The 14807-nt window shown below is 43.7% G+C and overlaps 1 protein-coding gene across 3 annotated transcripts in view; it reads right to left on the reverse strand.

Moving 5' to 3' along the window:
- Positions 1 to 14807, reverse strand: part of UBL5 (ubiquitin like 5) — a 28348-nt gene that overhangs the window by 3704 nt on the left and 9837 nt on the right. For all 3 annotated transcript variants that reach the window (XM_085883256.1, XM_085883257.1, XM_085883255.1), the window contains exons 3-4: positions 4022 to 4105; positions 3765 to 3802 (exon numbers count right to left, since the gene is read on the reverse strand). In XM_085883256.1, the coding sequence (XP_085739382.1) occupies positions 3765 to 3802; positions 4022 to 4105 (122 nt within the window). The remainder of the gene's footprint in view (positions 1 to 3764; positions 3803 to 4021; positions 4106 to 14807) is intronic.

Here is a 14807-nt window from a genome sequence, read left to right on the forward strand (position 1 = left end):
GGTTAACCTGAGGCGGTCCCTTCGGGTGGATGCCTGGAATGTCCTATCCCTAAGAGAGGATGATCACCTGTCTCTGTTATCATCTGAGCTCAAGCGTTTGGACATCAGGATTGCAGCTCTCTCTGAGGTTCGGAGACCGGATTGCGGCGAGATAATGGTGGGTGGCTACACCTACTATTGGTCTGGTCGCTCTGATGGTTACCATGCCCAAGGAGTTGCTGTAGCTGTGTCCAATAAGCTGACCCCAATGATAATTGAGGTAACACCGGTCAACGAGCGTATTATGAGATTAAGGATTCGTCACTCCTTAGGTGTCATTTCCCTGGTCTCTGTTTATGCTCCGACTGAGGCGAGTGATCTCACCGTGAAGGATGCATTCTACGCCACACTCGAGTCTGTGGTTGATCAGTGCCCCAGACGAGATACACTTCTAGTCTTGGGGGATTTCAATGCATCGACTGGAACTGATAGGGACGGTTATGAGGTGTGTGTTGGTCCCCATGGGTCAGGAACTATGAACCAGAATAGCACTAAGTTCCTTGACTTTGCAAGAAGTCATGGACTTAGGGTGGCTGGTTCATGGTTTCAGCGCCCACAAGCTCATCGCTGGACTTGGTATTCCAACGCTGGCGGTGTGGCAAAGGAGATTGACCATGTCCTCATTGACGGTCGTTGGAGGATGATCCAGAACTGCAGGGTCTACCGGAGTGCTCAGGTCCTCAATACTGACCACAGGCTTGTTGTAGCAACTCTAAAGCTGCACCTTAAATCCTGGAGAATGGTACCATCCCAGCCGAGGCTGGATGTTGCCAAGCTCAGGGATGAGAGAGTAGCTGAGGAGTTTGCGAACAGGCTGAGTGGACACTTGGGGGTCTGGGTGCTTTGGGGGGTCCTGAAGAGTTGTGGAGCGCCTTCAAGACCACCGTCCTTGATGTTGCCAGTGGATGCCTTGGAGCTCACCGCAGGGCAAAGAAGAATTTTGTCTCTCAAGGGACACTGGATACCATTGACCAGAGTCGCAGGGCCAGGCTGAATGGCAGAGCTGAGCTGTTCAGGGAGCTGAGGCGTAAAACTGTACGTGCACTGAGGGTGGACAAGGAGGCCTATGTGCGAGGAATCTGTGAGGGGGTAGAGCATCACCTGTGGACAGGTGATTCTCGTCCCGCTTACAGAGGAATTCGCGCATTACGTTCATCCAAGCCCATTCCTCGGAGCACTACAGTTCGAGCAGAGAGTGGTAGGCTCTTGACAGAGGAGTCTGAAGTGAAGGCCCGCTGGGCCGGTTACTTTGAGCGGTTGTACCAGGCTGATCCCCCAACTGTCGAGTTGGACGTCAAGGGTGTTACAATCCCTGTTGCTGACCCTCGAATCAACTGTGGTCCACCTACGCTTGTGGAAACACGGGCTGCGGTGAACCAGTTGAAACGGGGCAAAGCTCCAGGGATCTGTGGCATCCATGCCGAACTTCTCAAGGCTGGTGGAAATGCTGCACCCGTGTCGTTGCATGCAGTTTTGTGCTCTGCCTGGAACACAGGCATCATCCCAACTGACTGGAAGAGGGGCCTTGTTGTCCCTCTCTGGAAAGGGAAGGGTGATCGCCAAGACTGCAACAACTACCGAGGGGTGACGCTGCTCTCAGTGCCGGGCAAGGTCTTTGCTGGGATAATTCTCGATAGGGTTCGCCACCATCTGCTTGAGCACCAGCGTCCAGAGCAGTCAGGCTTTACACCAAAGAGGTCAACGATTGACCGTATCCTTGCACTTCGTGTCCTCACCGAACGCAGACGAGAGTTTTGGCAGGGGCTGCTTGCAGCCTATGTTGATCTCTGTAAAGCGTTCGATTCAGTGAATCGGGATGTCCTCTGGAGGATTCTTGGTCTTCGTGGGGTGCCACCAAAACTGATCGATCTGATGTCTGAACTCTACTCTGGTATTGAGAGTGCTGTGAAGTGTGGTGGTACCATCTCTGACTTATTTCCAGTTGTTACTGGAGTTCGTCAGGGATGTGTACTTGCCCCCACACTTTTCAGCACTTGTATGGACTGGATTTTAGGGAGGATGTCGGAGAGATCAAGCTGCGGTGCGTCATTTGGGAATGTCAAGATCTCGGACCTTGACTTTGCAGATGATGCAGTCATCTTTGCGGAGACTTTAGACATCCTCTTGGGGGCCCTCGAGGTGCTGAATGAGGAGTCGGAGCCGTTGGGATTACGGGTTTCTTGGGTCAAAACTAAGATCCAGGCTTTCGGTGACATCTTGGATGCTGCTGTCCTGTCTGTGTCTGTTTGTGGTGAGGATGTTGAGATTCACTTACCTTGGCAGTGATATTCATGTCTCTGCTGGCTGCGAGTCAGAGGTCAATAGACGTCTGGGTCGGGCCTGGGGAGTCATGGATTCACTGGATCATGGGGTGTGGCGCTGCCGGTACCTGTGCGGGAGGACGAAAGTCCGAGTCTTCAGGTCCTTGGTACTTCCAGTCTTGCTCTATAGGTGCGAGACTTGGACTCTGACCAAGGATCTGAGACGGAGACTTAATTCCTTTGGTACCGGGTCTCTTCGGAGAATCCTTGGCTATCGCTGGTCGGATTTTGTGTCCAACGAGCGGTTGCTGAGAGAGACTCGGATGAGATTTGTTACCTGCATAGTCCGTGAGCGTCAGTTGCGGCTGTATGGACATGTGGCTCGTTTTCCTGACTCTGATCCTGCTCACCAGATTCTCTCAGCGAGGGAGTATCATGAGTGGAGGAGGCCAGTGGGTCGACCACGTGCCTCATGGTTGCAACAAGTTGACCATCATCTCAAGGAGATGGGGATGGGCCTGGCATCTGCCTGGGGGATGGCCAGACGGAGGCCCCTGGAGTACCGGCGGAAAGTGGACGCAGCGACGTGCTGTTCTGGCACATGCTCCTATACCTGACATGACCTGCATCACTTCCTGGGTGATGTAAGCTTTCTGCCTTTCAGAAAACTTCACACACATGTCAAGACAATTACAAGGGGTGTATTCTATCACAAATCAGCTTGCCATCACTTACCCAGCTAGCCGTTCCTTATCAAATTTTTCATTGGAGTGCTTTCTTGAGTGCTTAAGCCACTTGGTTTTTCATGCAGAACTTTATCCAGCTGCTCCATCATTGGCCTGTGCAGAATATGGCACTTGTCAGCAGCTTTGACTGACTGAGTTGCTGTAAAATTCCAGTAATTTTTACTTCTGGGCCTTGATGTCGTAGGACGTAGATGGTTTATGATCCGACACTGTACTCGCACATCAATGCAATTCTATTCTCTCCCATCTTCAGTCTCCTACATATGTCAATATTCTGGTTCATTGTGAGAACAATGCTCTTCCTTTTCCAATCAGTACTGCTCGACGAGGTCACAGAAGCCAAGATGCTTTGGAAGTCAAACTTCTTCTTCCACCCAGGTTTTCACTCAAATGTTCTACCCAAAAGTTGAGATCCTATGCAGTTTGGTTTGAAATTATTTGAATTATGGGAAGAGGTTTGGAATTATCACTGATCCAGAATTTTTTAATACCAGAATAAAACCGCTTTTTCATCGTTTTTTGTGCATTTATAAACTAGGTTCATCGCCCCTGTAATCTGAAGGCATACCCACGTGGACACCTTGAGACCTGGTAGGTTAACGTTCCACCTTCTGAAGTCCACCAATGTGTGTACAGAGCAGCCAACAACAGCAACTTGCGTACAAACGCATGCACGCTCACATACTTTAAACATTGTAGATGCACAAATAAAGGATACAGTCTTCCAATGATATGTGATCCTTGAAAATGGTGTACCTGAAAGAAGAGAGATTCAAAAGCACCTTAAGCATCACCTTTTAGGGTTGTGTGTGCATTTACATTTGAATAAAAGTTTATCACAAGAAAAGGGATGTCATATCTATAATTCTGCAACAAAGGTAAGCTGACACATCCCTGCAATTATTTTGCTGTGAGCAGCACAGCACCTCACATTTAATTGCATTGCATTCCACAATGAAACGAGAAAAATCTCACCATTTCTTCAAAACGATCTTGTCCCACTGTGTCCCAGTCTGTGCCGCAATTAACTTCTTCAGGTCCTTCACTGTGTCACTGGAACTTCAAGGGGGAGTTCAGGAGTAAAGGAACCCAGAAATATTGCAGAATTTCAGACACACTATCAAAGGTAAGGTATGACTCAACCTATGGCTTTAACACGTTGTCAGAATGTTGAGGTGCAAAATTCTGTTAGTTTACAGAACCAGTGATCCAAGCACTTTATGATGCACAAGAAGAAATTATGTTTGTTGCACAGATGCTGACAGATAATTATGGCTTGATGACTAATTATTATCAAAATAACAACTCGAAGGGCACTTGATAGAGCGCATACCACCGCCACGTAATGCCTGATCCAAGAGAACATATCGGGCCCAATACATTTTTGAAATATCACACTATACATCGTTTTTGGCCCTATCTCAATGGTGAAGAATCACTTAAAAAATTAAATAATTCTCGTATCCGGATCCAGATCCTCATCAAATTCGAAATGATTTGTCCTTGTAACACACCCAATGTGTCCATCAAGTTTCGTATGAATCCGTTCACAACTTTTTGAGATATCCTGTTATATACAAGTTTAGCCTCATCTCTCAATGGTGAAGAATCACTTAAATTCTAGTAGCCGGATCCAGACCTTCACCAAAATCTAATCAGTTCATCCTTGTCACACACCCAACCTGTCCACAAAATTTCATCCAAATCCATCGACAACTTTTTGAGATATCCTGCACACAAAGAGACAGACAGACACAAATAAACACAGACAGAAAGTTGGTGAAAACATAACCTCCTTCACATTTGGTGGCAGAGGTAATAATAATAAAAATAACTAGAATGGCAATCGGTAGAGCTCATACCACCGCCACGAGAACATATCGGGCCAAATACATTTTTGAAATATCATGCCATATATCGTTTTTGTCCCTATCAATGGTGAAGAATCACTTTAAAAATTAAATAATTCTTTATATTCACATCCGGATTGGGATCTTCACAAAAATCGAATCAATTTGTCCTTGTCACACACCCAACCTGCCCACCAAATTACGAGTACTGGGCATGGGAGCCCTGTCCAGGACAAATTTAATAAAATCGAACCCAAATTCGAGAACATTGGTGGCTATAAATCTTATTATAGTAGCAAAGGAGAATGGAGAAAAAACACATTCACAATTCGACTGAACTCCTCAAACCAATAATGGTTACTCAGTATTCCAAACTTATATTCAGATATGTACTTCAAGACATATTTTGACAGTAAAATTGATTATTTCCAGTCGAGAATCAAAAACAATTTCACGAAAACAATAAGAATCCACATTTACAATGGTCATGTTCAACAAGATTCAGTTTTTCAGTCATCATGATTCTGAATAAAAACACTGAAAGATAGTCAGTCACTTCTTGCGGGTATGTTGTATTCCTTTGTGGCACTTTGCTTTGGGCTGTGTCAATGGGCCTATCACCTTCCCATCACAAACAGGTCGGTGACCTTTCTGTCTTCCACCGCCACTTTTCTGGTCTTGCCCCCTCTGCTGCTCCTTGTGTTGTTCTGCCCCCCAACCAGGTTTCTGCAGGGCACACACAGTCTTCCAGCAACTCCCTTCTGGTGAAACTCCGAAATTCCAGAATCACTGCTCACCTCCACCAATTCGTTCCCCTTTTGTTCCCCACTTGTGGAACTAACCTCTACATTCTCTTCAATCTCATTCTTCCCTCCAGGCCCTCAAGATAGCTGTTCATCACTATCTCAGATAATCCCCATCCAAAACCATGATCTTATCTACCCCCGTTAACCTTCCCCCAAAGCTTTCACTTTTTACATCCTGAGTGTTTGCGGTTGTATCCATTTTGTGCACCCCATGTGTCCTCCTCTCACTCTCATTCTTTACCACATACCTTATTTTTCTAAGTTTCCCTCTATTTTTGTGCCTTATCCCTGCTGTTGGTGTATTTCACTCCTCTCTTTCTACTGTTCCTTTTGTTCTGTTATGTAGTGATCTGTTGTACAAGCCTAGATGTTGTACACAAAAAAGAACCCCCCCCCCCCCATTTTCTCATGAAAACAACACAAGGACATCCTTCCATCTTCTCTCAGCCCTGCTGTGCTTCAGCAAATGCCTCACTGATCCAATTGTTATGAGTGAACAGCTTATTGTTTAACAATTACACAGACATTCAAATCTGCCAATCAAGGCTCAACTGGCATTTCTCCTGAAAAGCCTGCTCTTGACTCTTCAATTTCTCCTCAAATCTAAGTATTTCATGGAGTTTAGTTAAACTTTTAAAACAATTTCTTGTTGCACTAATTTGGCTTCTGATGTCACCCTTTCCTCCATTTCTTGTCGTTCAACCTCAACATTTTTCTTTTCATTCACCCAGCATGTCATGGTGTGATGGTGCCGCAGCAATGACTCCTCTTCAGGTCGTTTAGTCAAGCGCCGTTATTATAGAATCTTCTTTGGAGAGGACCATGCATTCGAGTAGCCGATGGTTTCCTTCCAGCATGTGTGGGGGTGTCTGAAGGGACACTTTCAGTCAACTGATGGGTTGGTGAAGACGGAGGTTACTACATCGCTATCTGGGTGTCAGACATGCTGCTTCATCGTAGCTGGGCTCAAATATCATCAATACAACAATATTTTTGTGTAAATGTAGCGAGCTTGCAATTATTCTCAAAGCTACTTTGAAAATGTAGCTTGCTACATTCAAAGCTACACAAAGTGGACAAAGAAATGGAAACACCAGGGTACTCGGGCCGTACAACACTATGTAAAATACGGGGCTACCACACATACGTGGCTTGCGCATGAAATATGCATATCTCTTCCTGGCAGTCCTGTGGTAGTGTGTGTGTGTGTGTGTGTGTGTGTGTGTGTGTGTGTGTGTGTGTGTGTGTGTGTGTGTGTGTGTGTGTGTGTATGTATATATATATATATATATATATATATATATATATATATATATATATATATATATATATATATATATATATATATATATATATGCAGGCTGTGGCTAAAGTCCGGTATGAAGAGCCAACATGGATGCAAGAAGTTGATGGACCACAATGACTTCAAACGGGGTGTAATACGAGACTTTCAAAATGACGGAATGAGAAGGCTTGGTGCGTATGCTCAGAAACCCCAGGAAATTGGCACTCGGATGAAGTTTCCCATCTTCAACGACCCTCCCAATCGCAGGATCTCAACCCCATAGAGCATTTGTGGGACTGTCTGGAGAGGTGCCAAAGACAGTGATTTCTGCCTCCATCAAACTGACATGAATTGGAGGACTTCCTTCTGGAAGAATGGTGCCACATTCCTGCACTTGGTTGACTCTATGTCACCAACTTGGTTGAATGGTGCCACTTGGTTGACCTTATGTCACGTCGTATCCATGCTACCCTGGATGCACGTGGTGGCCCAACACTCTACTTAGTAACATTCTGTGAACATTTCAATTTTTTTTCCACTTCCTATGCTTTAACGTCAACCCTAATTACAAGAATAGATTCATTTTTTTTGTTATTTTTTTCTTACAAAAACCTAAAGTAAACACACAATTCCTTTGGTTTCTTCTCCTCCTGTGGGTGTATTTTTCTCCTCTTCATTGCTCTCTTCAGCCATTTTACAGAAGTATTATTATTTTACTCATTCAATTATAGCATGTCCAGTTATTTTTTTTTAACCATTGTTTTTTCTCCCAATTTAAAATAGCAAATTTCAGCGTACGCTTCATGCAGGTAATTCCTGTTTACCAGAAGTGGTTTGATTTTTTTTTATTGGCCTGGTAATAACGCACTATGTTGCAGGAGAGATCAAAGACGGAGTCGCATCAAAACAGCTTGCATCACGTGCTTCTGCTGCAAGAAAATAAACATGTAGCTTCACTTGTAACAGCAGCAGCAGCTCGGCATTGCTGAGAAAAATAGCTCGATAACATAAAGAGCTGCTATTAAATATAATCATCTTGCTACTCAAAAGGTAACTTACTGTTGTAGCAAGACTACGATAAGCAAGATAAACTTCTCAACAATGGCCAAGTTAGTGAACAGCCCATACAAAATTCATAGGGTGCACACACATTCAATAGTCTTTTGACACTTGTGTGCTGTCATCTCTTCAAAGGGACCTTCACCATTCATCATTTCAACACACAAGTGAGAGAGATCTTGTGTCGAGAGGAATGGCTTCTTTATCGATCAATTTGATTTCTACAGCCATTAATCCACTCGGACATGTATGCAGACGAAGCTAACATTTGGTCAACTCCCAATGTGTTTTAAGATAGAAAAATTTCCGATCCCAATGAACATTGTCAAGTGCGGTTCTTTACCTATAAACTTACACACTTTCCAAGCTCTTGATGAAATACACAATGTTTTTGAAGTCATGACAACAATTTACTTAATGTATTAAAATAAACTGTGAAAGTGAAAAAGCACACACATTGTTGGAAAATATTTGAGCTATTCCAATTCAAATGAAGCTTGCCCAAACACAACACTGGCTTTGTTCTCTTAACGTACAAACAGGAAGAAAATGCCATCATATGGATAGGAATGCCATTATATGGAATTTCTTTATGGAATGCCATCAATGCCAGTACACTTGGCCAAAGTGGAAAGTTATTCTTCTGTGAAATGTATACGTTTCAACTTTGAGTGATTCTATCAGCGAATATGATGGTACGATGAACCAATTTGTCTCCTATCCATCCGTGAGAAAGTGTCTGCAGCTATGATTTGAGCATAATTTAATTCCAAACAAGAAACTTCCTGTTTTTAGGCACATCATAAAGGACACACACAACACGCATAAATATCTAATAAAACGTGTTCAACAAGGTGGTGTAAAAGATGGAGCCTCAACGGTGGTAAAGGCCCGGTCACACCTTGACGTTTTAGCCAGCGATGGCAACGTATTAAAATGTACGTAAAACGCTGGCTTACATTGAACTTTTGATGTTTTTTTTTAAAAATTCGGACGTATTCATAGCGACTTGGTCTTATGTATAACGCATTGGTAACAGACACAGAACGTTTCGTTGTGTTATAGATAACTTATACCAACGAATGCTGAACCTGTTGTCGGCCTACACAACCGATGCCCAACGATAGTCTAACTTAGGCATAGCGCTTTGCACGCATCGCCGACGATGTCATGACGTAGCCTATTAAAAGTCTGACGCACAACGATTCGAATCATAACTGCCGTAGAAATGGAAGTGACAACATCGCGGTCACACCTTGGCGATCTTGCCAGCGTATGCCGACCTAAGAAAAATGTGTCTAAAACGTTGGGGCACGTCAAATACGGTATGAGTAAGTTTGGTATACGTGAGTGGAACGCGAAAGTACGCTATCATACGTCGTAGGAAGTAGAGTACGTCAAGAAATTTTAAACATGTTCAAAATTTTTGGACGTACTCGGCGTATGACACACGTTCCGCATGCGATGGGGATAAGTTTTACACACGATATGTGGACGCTTACACACGTCCACAAAGGCTACTTATAAGCTACTCATAAATCGAAACACGTCGCGGTAATGTCTTTTTCACGAAACTTATTTCTAACTTATGTTTGACGTGCTTTGAACCAATTCTTTACGTAGTCCCAACACACATCGACGTATGTAGACGTATTCCAATGACGTCTTCCGGTCGACAAAAAAAAATGAACGTGTTTCTAGCTTAAAACTGCCATATAAAGACGTGTTCCCAGCGGTTTTGGGAATTGGTATATAAAAATGCTGCTCATAAAAGGGGAACCCAACAGTGTTTTCGAGTCCTTTTTGAGTCGATGTCCATGTCAGCAGTAACAGTATCAGTATCAGTATTAGTATTAGTATTAGTAATAGTAATAGTAGCAGTTTGTTCATGTTGGCAGTAGTAGGTGAGTGTGAGGGGGAGGATGTGGGTTATGATGGATCCTCCTTGCGTTCGCGTGTCCACGGGTAGGAGACATCTTTGCACCATTGTTCGAAGTTCTTTGCGGCTAATTTTTTATGGGGCTTTTTCAACAATGAGCTATAGCTTGTTTTTACGATTTAGGTCTATTCATAACGGGTTGGACAAATGCACAATGAACTAATAATGTGCATAGAGCGCTTTGATTACTTATAGATACGATATACCAACGAATAATTATCATGAAGCCGGCGTTGACAAACTATGCCCAATGATAGCCTAACTTATCCATATTGTGCGGCAGTTTATCTTTGCCGGTGACGTAGGGTTTGCTATTCATAGGCTGCCACTCAACGATTTAAATGGCTGCATCTCCACTATTAAAAGTAGACGCTTGCGCTCAACAATTGGATTTTTTTTTACACTCAACGACTTTTAAACGGTACCACTCAGCTATTTTCATTGTTTACAATGAACGATTTAAATTGCTGTCACTCGCCTTTGTTTTTTGACGCTGGGGTTTTGAAATTTGAAGCGTTTCTTCTGAACGTGTTAAAACACTCAAACTCGACTATTTTAAATAGACGCTGCCGATGGACAATTGGAATCATAGCCAAGCTAAACATCGAAGTGTGAACATCCTCGTCATGCCGAAGAAAAGTTTGAAGAATGCTGCAAATAAGTGTCCTGGCCGTGGCCGTGGACGCTGACGCAAGGATGATCCATTATACCGACGTATTTCAGCCTATGAGTAACTTAAAAGTAACGTCTGTCGATGTGTGGCAACGATCGCGTAACGTGCCAACAACACGTTAATCATAGGTTAGAAATAAGTTTCGGGTATGCTAAACATTACCTCGGCGTGTCTCAACTTATAAGTAGCATGTGTTGACGTCTGTCAACGATCGCAGACCGTGCATACAACTTGTGGCCAGCGTAGCGGAACGTGTGAGTCATACGCCGGGATAAGTCGTGAAATTTCGAGCATGAAAAATTTGAGGACAACCAAAAAGTACAACGTTTAAAGCCAGCGTACAACGACGTATGGCAGTGTTTTTCAGCATGCTCTCAATGTTATCAAAACTTACCCATAACGTATTCAACGTGTGCCAGCGTTTTAGAAAAAAAATTCAAAAATCGGCATATGTTGGCTGAAACGTCAAGGTGTGACCGGGCCTTAAACTTCTGATGACATACATTTTTTTTTCTTCAGCATTTAAAATCTTTATTTTATTTCGATTGAATTATATATTTACCATCGCCGAAGGATTCAGAGAGGGTGTTGCATTTGGGTCCGTTTGATTGTTTGTCTGTCTGTTTGTTTGTCCGCACAGAATTTTCGTGTTTTTCTCTGTAAGCGCTTGTCGGATTGAGACAAAATTTTCACCATTGCTGCGACTACTCATTTAGAATGTTTTGATGATAATTATGATGTCGTAGATCACGTGGTGTGGCAGCCATATTGTAAAAACGGAAAAAATTTGGACCTCTGTATCTCTGAAACCGCACAAAGGAAAAAATTAAAACTTGGCACATGGCAAGTACTCCTCATGGGGAATGTGATTTTTATGATGTCATAGGTGCCGTAATTATGATGTCATAATTGCATATGTAGAACACATCCAATCAGTATGAACATTTCTGAGGGTAATCTTGGGATAAAATGGTCCACAGAAAAAAAGAATTAATGACATCATCGGTCAAGTGATTTGGCAGCCATATTGTTTTTTTTGTTTTTTTTAAACCTTCAAAAATCTTCTTTTCTGAAGTAGCTGAACAGATCGAAGTGAAACTTTACATGTATTGTTACGGATTTGGAAACCTTGTGCACACAAACAGCCAGTCCCCGTAGTTCAGTTATTTCGATAAGTATGTGTATATAGTTGGAATCCATCCCCTTTGTCGAATGGGAATTACATGTGTGCACTACAAGTTATTTTTTAGTTAGGTTTTTACAACAACTACTACTACATCCACTACAACAACGACACCACCCGCACTTCGGGTCGTGGGTTCGAGACCCATCGTGGTGGTTCGGGTTGGTGTGACCGCACGAGGCGGGACAGGTACCTCGGCCTGGCTCTACCGACTAAAGACCCACGGGTCCAGTTCTTGTGTGTGTGTGTGTGTGTGTGTGTGTGTGTGTGTGTGTGTGTGTGTGTGTGTGTGTGTGTGTGTGTGTGTGTGTGTGTGTGTGTCCATGGACCCCGTCTTTAAGTAGGATTGTTAAGTGTTTTTGCTCATTGTACATTGCCTGCCTTTTATTCGGATAACTGTTCTGTGTGCTCCCCTCCCCAATTATTATTATTATAAAATAACATCCCCCCCGTGTTAAATGTTCCAGTTCATTTCCGTCCTTTTTTGATTGATGCAGCATGGTTCGAACTTGAGAATTAATGAGGCCATTTGGGCCGGTAAATAGTTAATTTGGTCCGGCGTGGCTTTGGTAACTTCCGCTCGGTTACGCCGGATCCGAGTCGGTGATAGCGACTCGATTCAGACAAAGTCGGCCGAGGGTGTGGTTTCCCCGGTCGTTGGACGACGTGGGTAGTGAGGTATATTGAAATTAGGCAATTAACCCTACCCCACGCCGTCAAAATATTGGCGACCACGTCCTCTAGGTGACCCGTAATCTTTCAGAGTTGTCCGAGAGTCACGACCTAAATTCCGGGTGTTCGGTGGGAGACGACTCCACTGCTCCACCTAGTGGTCGTTTATCGCCACCAAAACCCGGCCCACAACAGTATGACTGCCTGTCCATGACGAACAAAAGATTCACACATATGATGTCATTGGTCACATGGTTTGGCAGCCATATTGGATTTACCCTAAAACCTATAAAAAATACACCACTCAAAAGAAGTCCTGATGAGGGTTTGCAATCTTTGATTGCTCTTTTTGTTGTTTAACACTGTAGAACACAAATCGCCTTGTTGGCACTTCCAAAAACCTTCAGTTTTGCAGTACCTGGCCTAATTTTTATGCATCTTGACCAATCAAATTAGCCGTTTGCTCTGAGGGTGAATTGACAGCTCTGTACTGTTCCGTTTAACCCATCAGCTTCGTATGGTTGCCATCACGCCTGTTATTCAAAATTCACAAACAAAGCTAATGTAGATCATGCTCGGAAATGCAAAGCAAGAGTTGAAAACACCTTCCCATGCCCTTTTCTCAACAATGCATGTGGTAAGGTTTTCTCTAAACTCTCTAGTTTTCCAAAAGCTTTCAGGATAAGAAGTCTGTTCAAGATGACTCTAAGGACATCAGTGCAATTGAACAATATGCATGTCTTGAAGTGTGCACCTTGAGAAGGTACACAAGCTTAGGATATCGTCATGAGAAAGATGGATGGGAGTGCGGAAGCCGAAGTTAGGTTGGTGTAAGGCGTATATGAAGGAACAAATGGAAGAGTTTTGATTGGAGATGGAAGGTTGGAGGAGTTCTGCATGGCCATCGGTTTGAGGCACGGATGCATACTCAGTCAACTAATGTTCATTATGATGATGTAACTGGTCAGCAGGAAAGTCATCATGAAAACCACCCCAAGGAACTGTATGCACATGATCTGGCAATAGTAGTGGAGAGTGAACAGAAGATGCAAGAAGTGCCAGAAGAGTGGAAAGAGGCATTTGAGAAGCATGGAATGAAGATAAGACTGAAGAAGATAAAGGAAATATGGGTCAGACAGCAGAGAGAGAAATTGAACACCAGGTTAGAAAGGAAGCAGATAAGGCAGGGAAATATATTTGTGTACCTGGGTGGAACGGTGACCGGTGATAGTAGTTTGGAGACAGAGGTGGAAGATACAAGTGGGTGTGAATGCACTGAAGAAAGTGGAAGATTTGATGGCGGACAGGTAGATCGAGGAAATGGAAAGGGAAACTCCTGAGGTTGTGTGCAACTCCGGCATACCCATAAAGTTTAGAGACTGGCACTGACAGAGCAGCAACAATAGAGCCTGCAGGTCTGTGAGAACAACTGGGTCAGGAGGATTGCAGGAGTGAAGAGGGGGGATAGAAAAAGGATGGGTGAACTGAGGGAAGAGATCAGTGTGCAGATAAGCTTGACGGGAAGCTTGGTGAAGTGCCGGCTGAAATGGGCAGTTAACTGGAGTGGATGTAAGAAGAAAGACTTCCGAAGCGAGCGGATGTATTGAAAGCGTGAGGCCGACAGTTGAGATGGGACGATTGTGTGAAGAGGGACATCAGAAAGGTGAAGGTGGATATAGAGTGGAGAGAGATGGCTGTGATAGAGGGTTGTGGAAGGGTGTTGTGGACAGAGCAGAGGAGAAACTCATTACCATTCGACCTCACCCCATATAAAGGGATTTTGAGGAAGCATAATAATATAATCTTATTCAGCATGGTGTGATAATCGGATTATGTGAAAGCATGCAATATTGGTTCACAAGTCAGTAAGTGACCACTATTTTCGTTATGCGTTTGTCTGTCTGTCTGTCTGTCTGTCTGTCCCGAGCATAGCTCCGTGGGTTTTGATCCGATCCTGATAAAATTTGGGTGGGAGGTTTATATCATGATCTAGTTGTGTTTCCTGAGAATGGGTGTGCTGCGCCCATTATGGGTGGAGCTACGCTCCAAAAACATGTGTTTTTAGAGGGTAGCCAGTTTCAAGTTACATCTTCTCCAAGGGGGTTTGTCGAATCTGGCAGGGGTTTCGGTATTTGGTTAGCCCAATGGCACCTGCATAGCCCCACGGAGTTTGATTTTTCATTTTCATCCCAAGGTCAAGGTCACAAGGTCACGAACTTAGAAAATGTCAAAAAAAAAAATCAATAAACTGGGCATCGAGCTCCTGGGTTTTCAACTGTTTTGAATGATAGTTG

This window comes from Eptatretus burgeri, chromosome 5 (assembly GCF_056783735.1).
Source record: "Eptatretus burgeri isolate ZD-2024b chromosome 5, Ebu_testis_v1, whole genome shotgun sequence".
Classification (NCBI taxonomy): domain Eukaryota; kingdom Metazoa; phylum Chordata; class Myxini; order Myxiniformes; family Myxinidae; genus Eptatretus; species Eptatretus burgeri.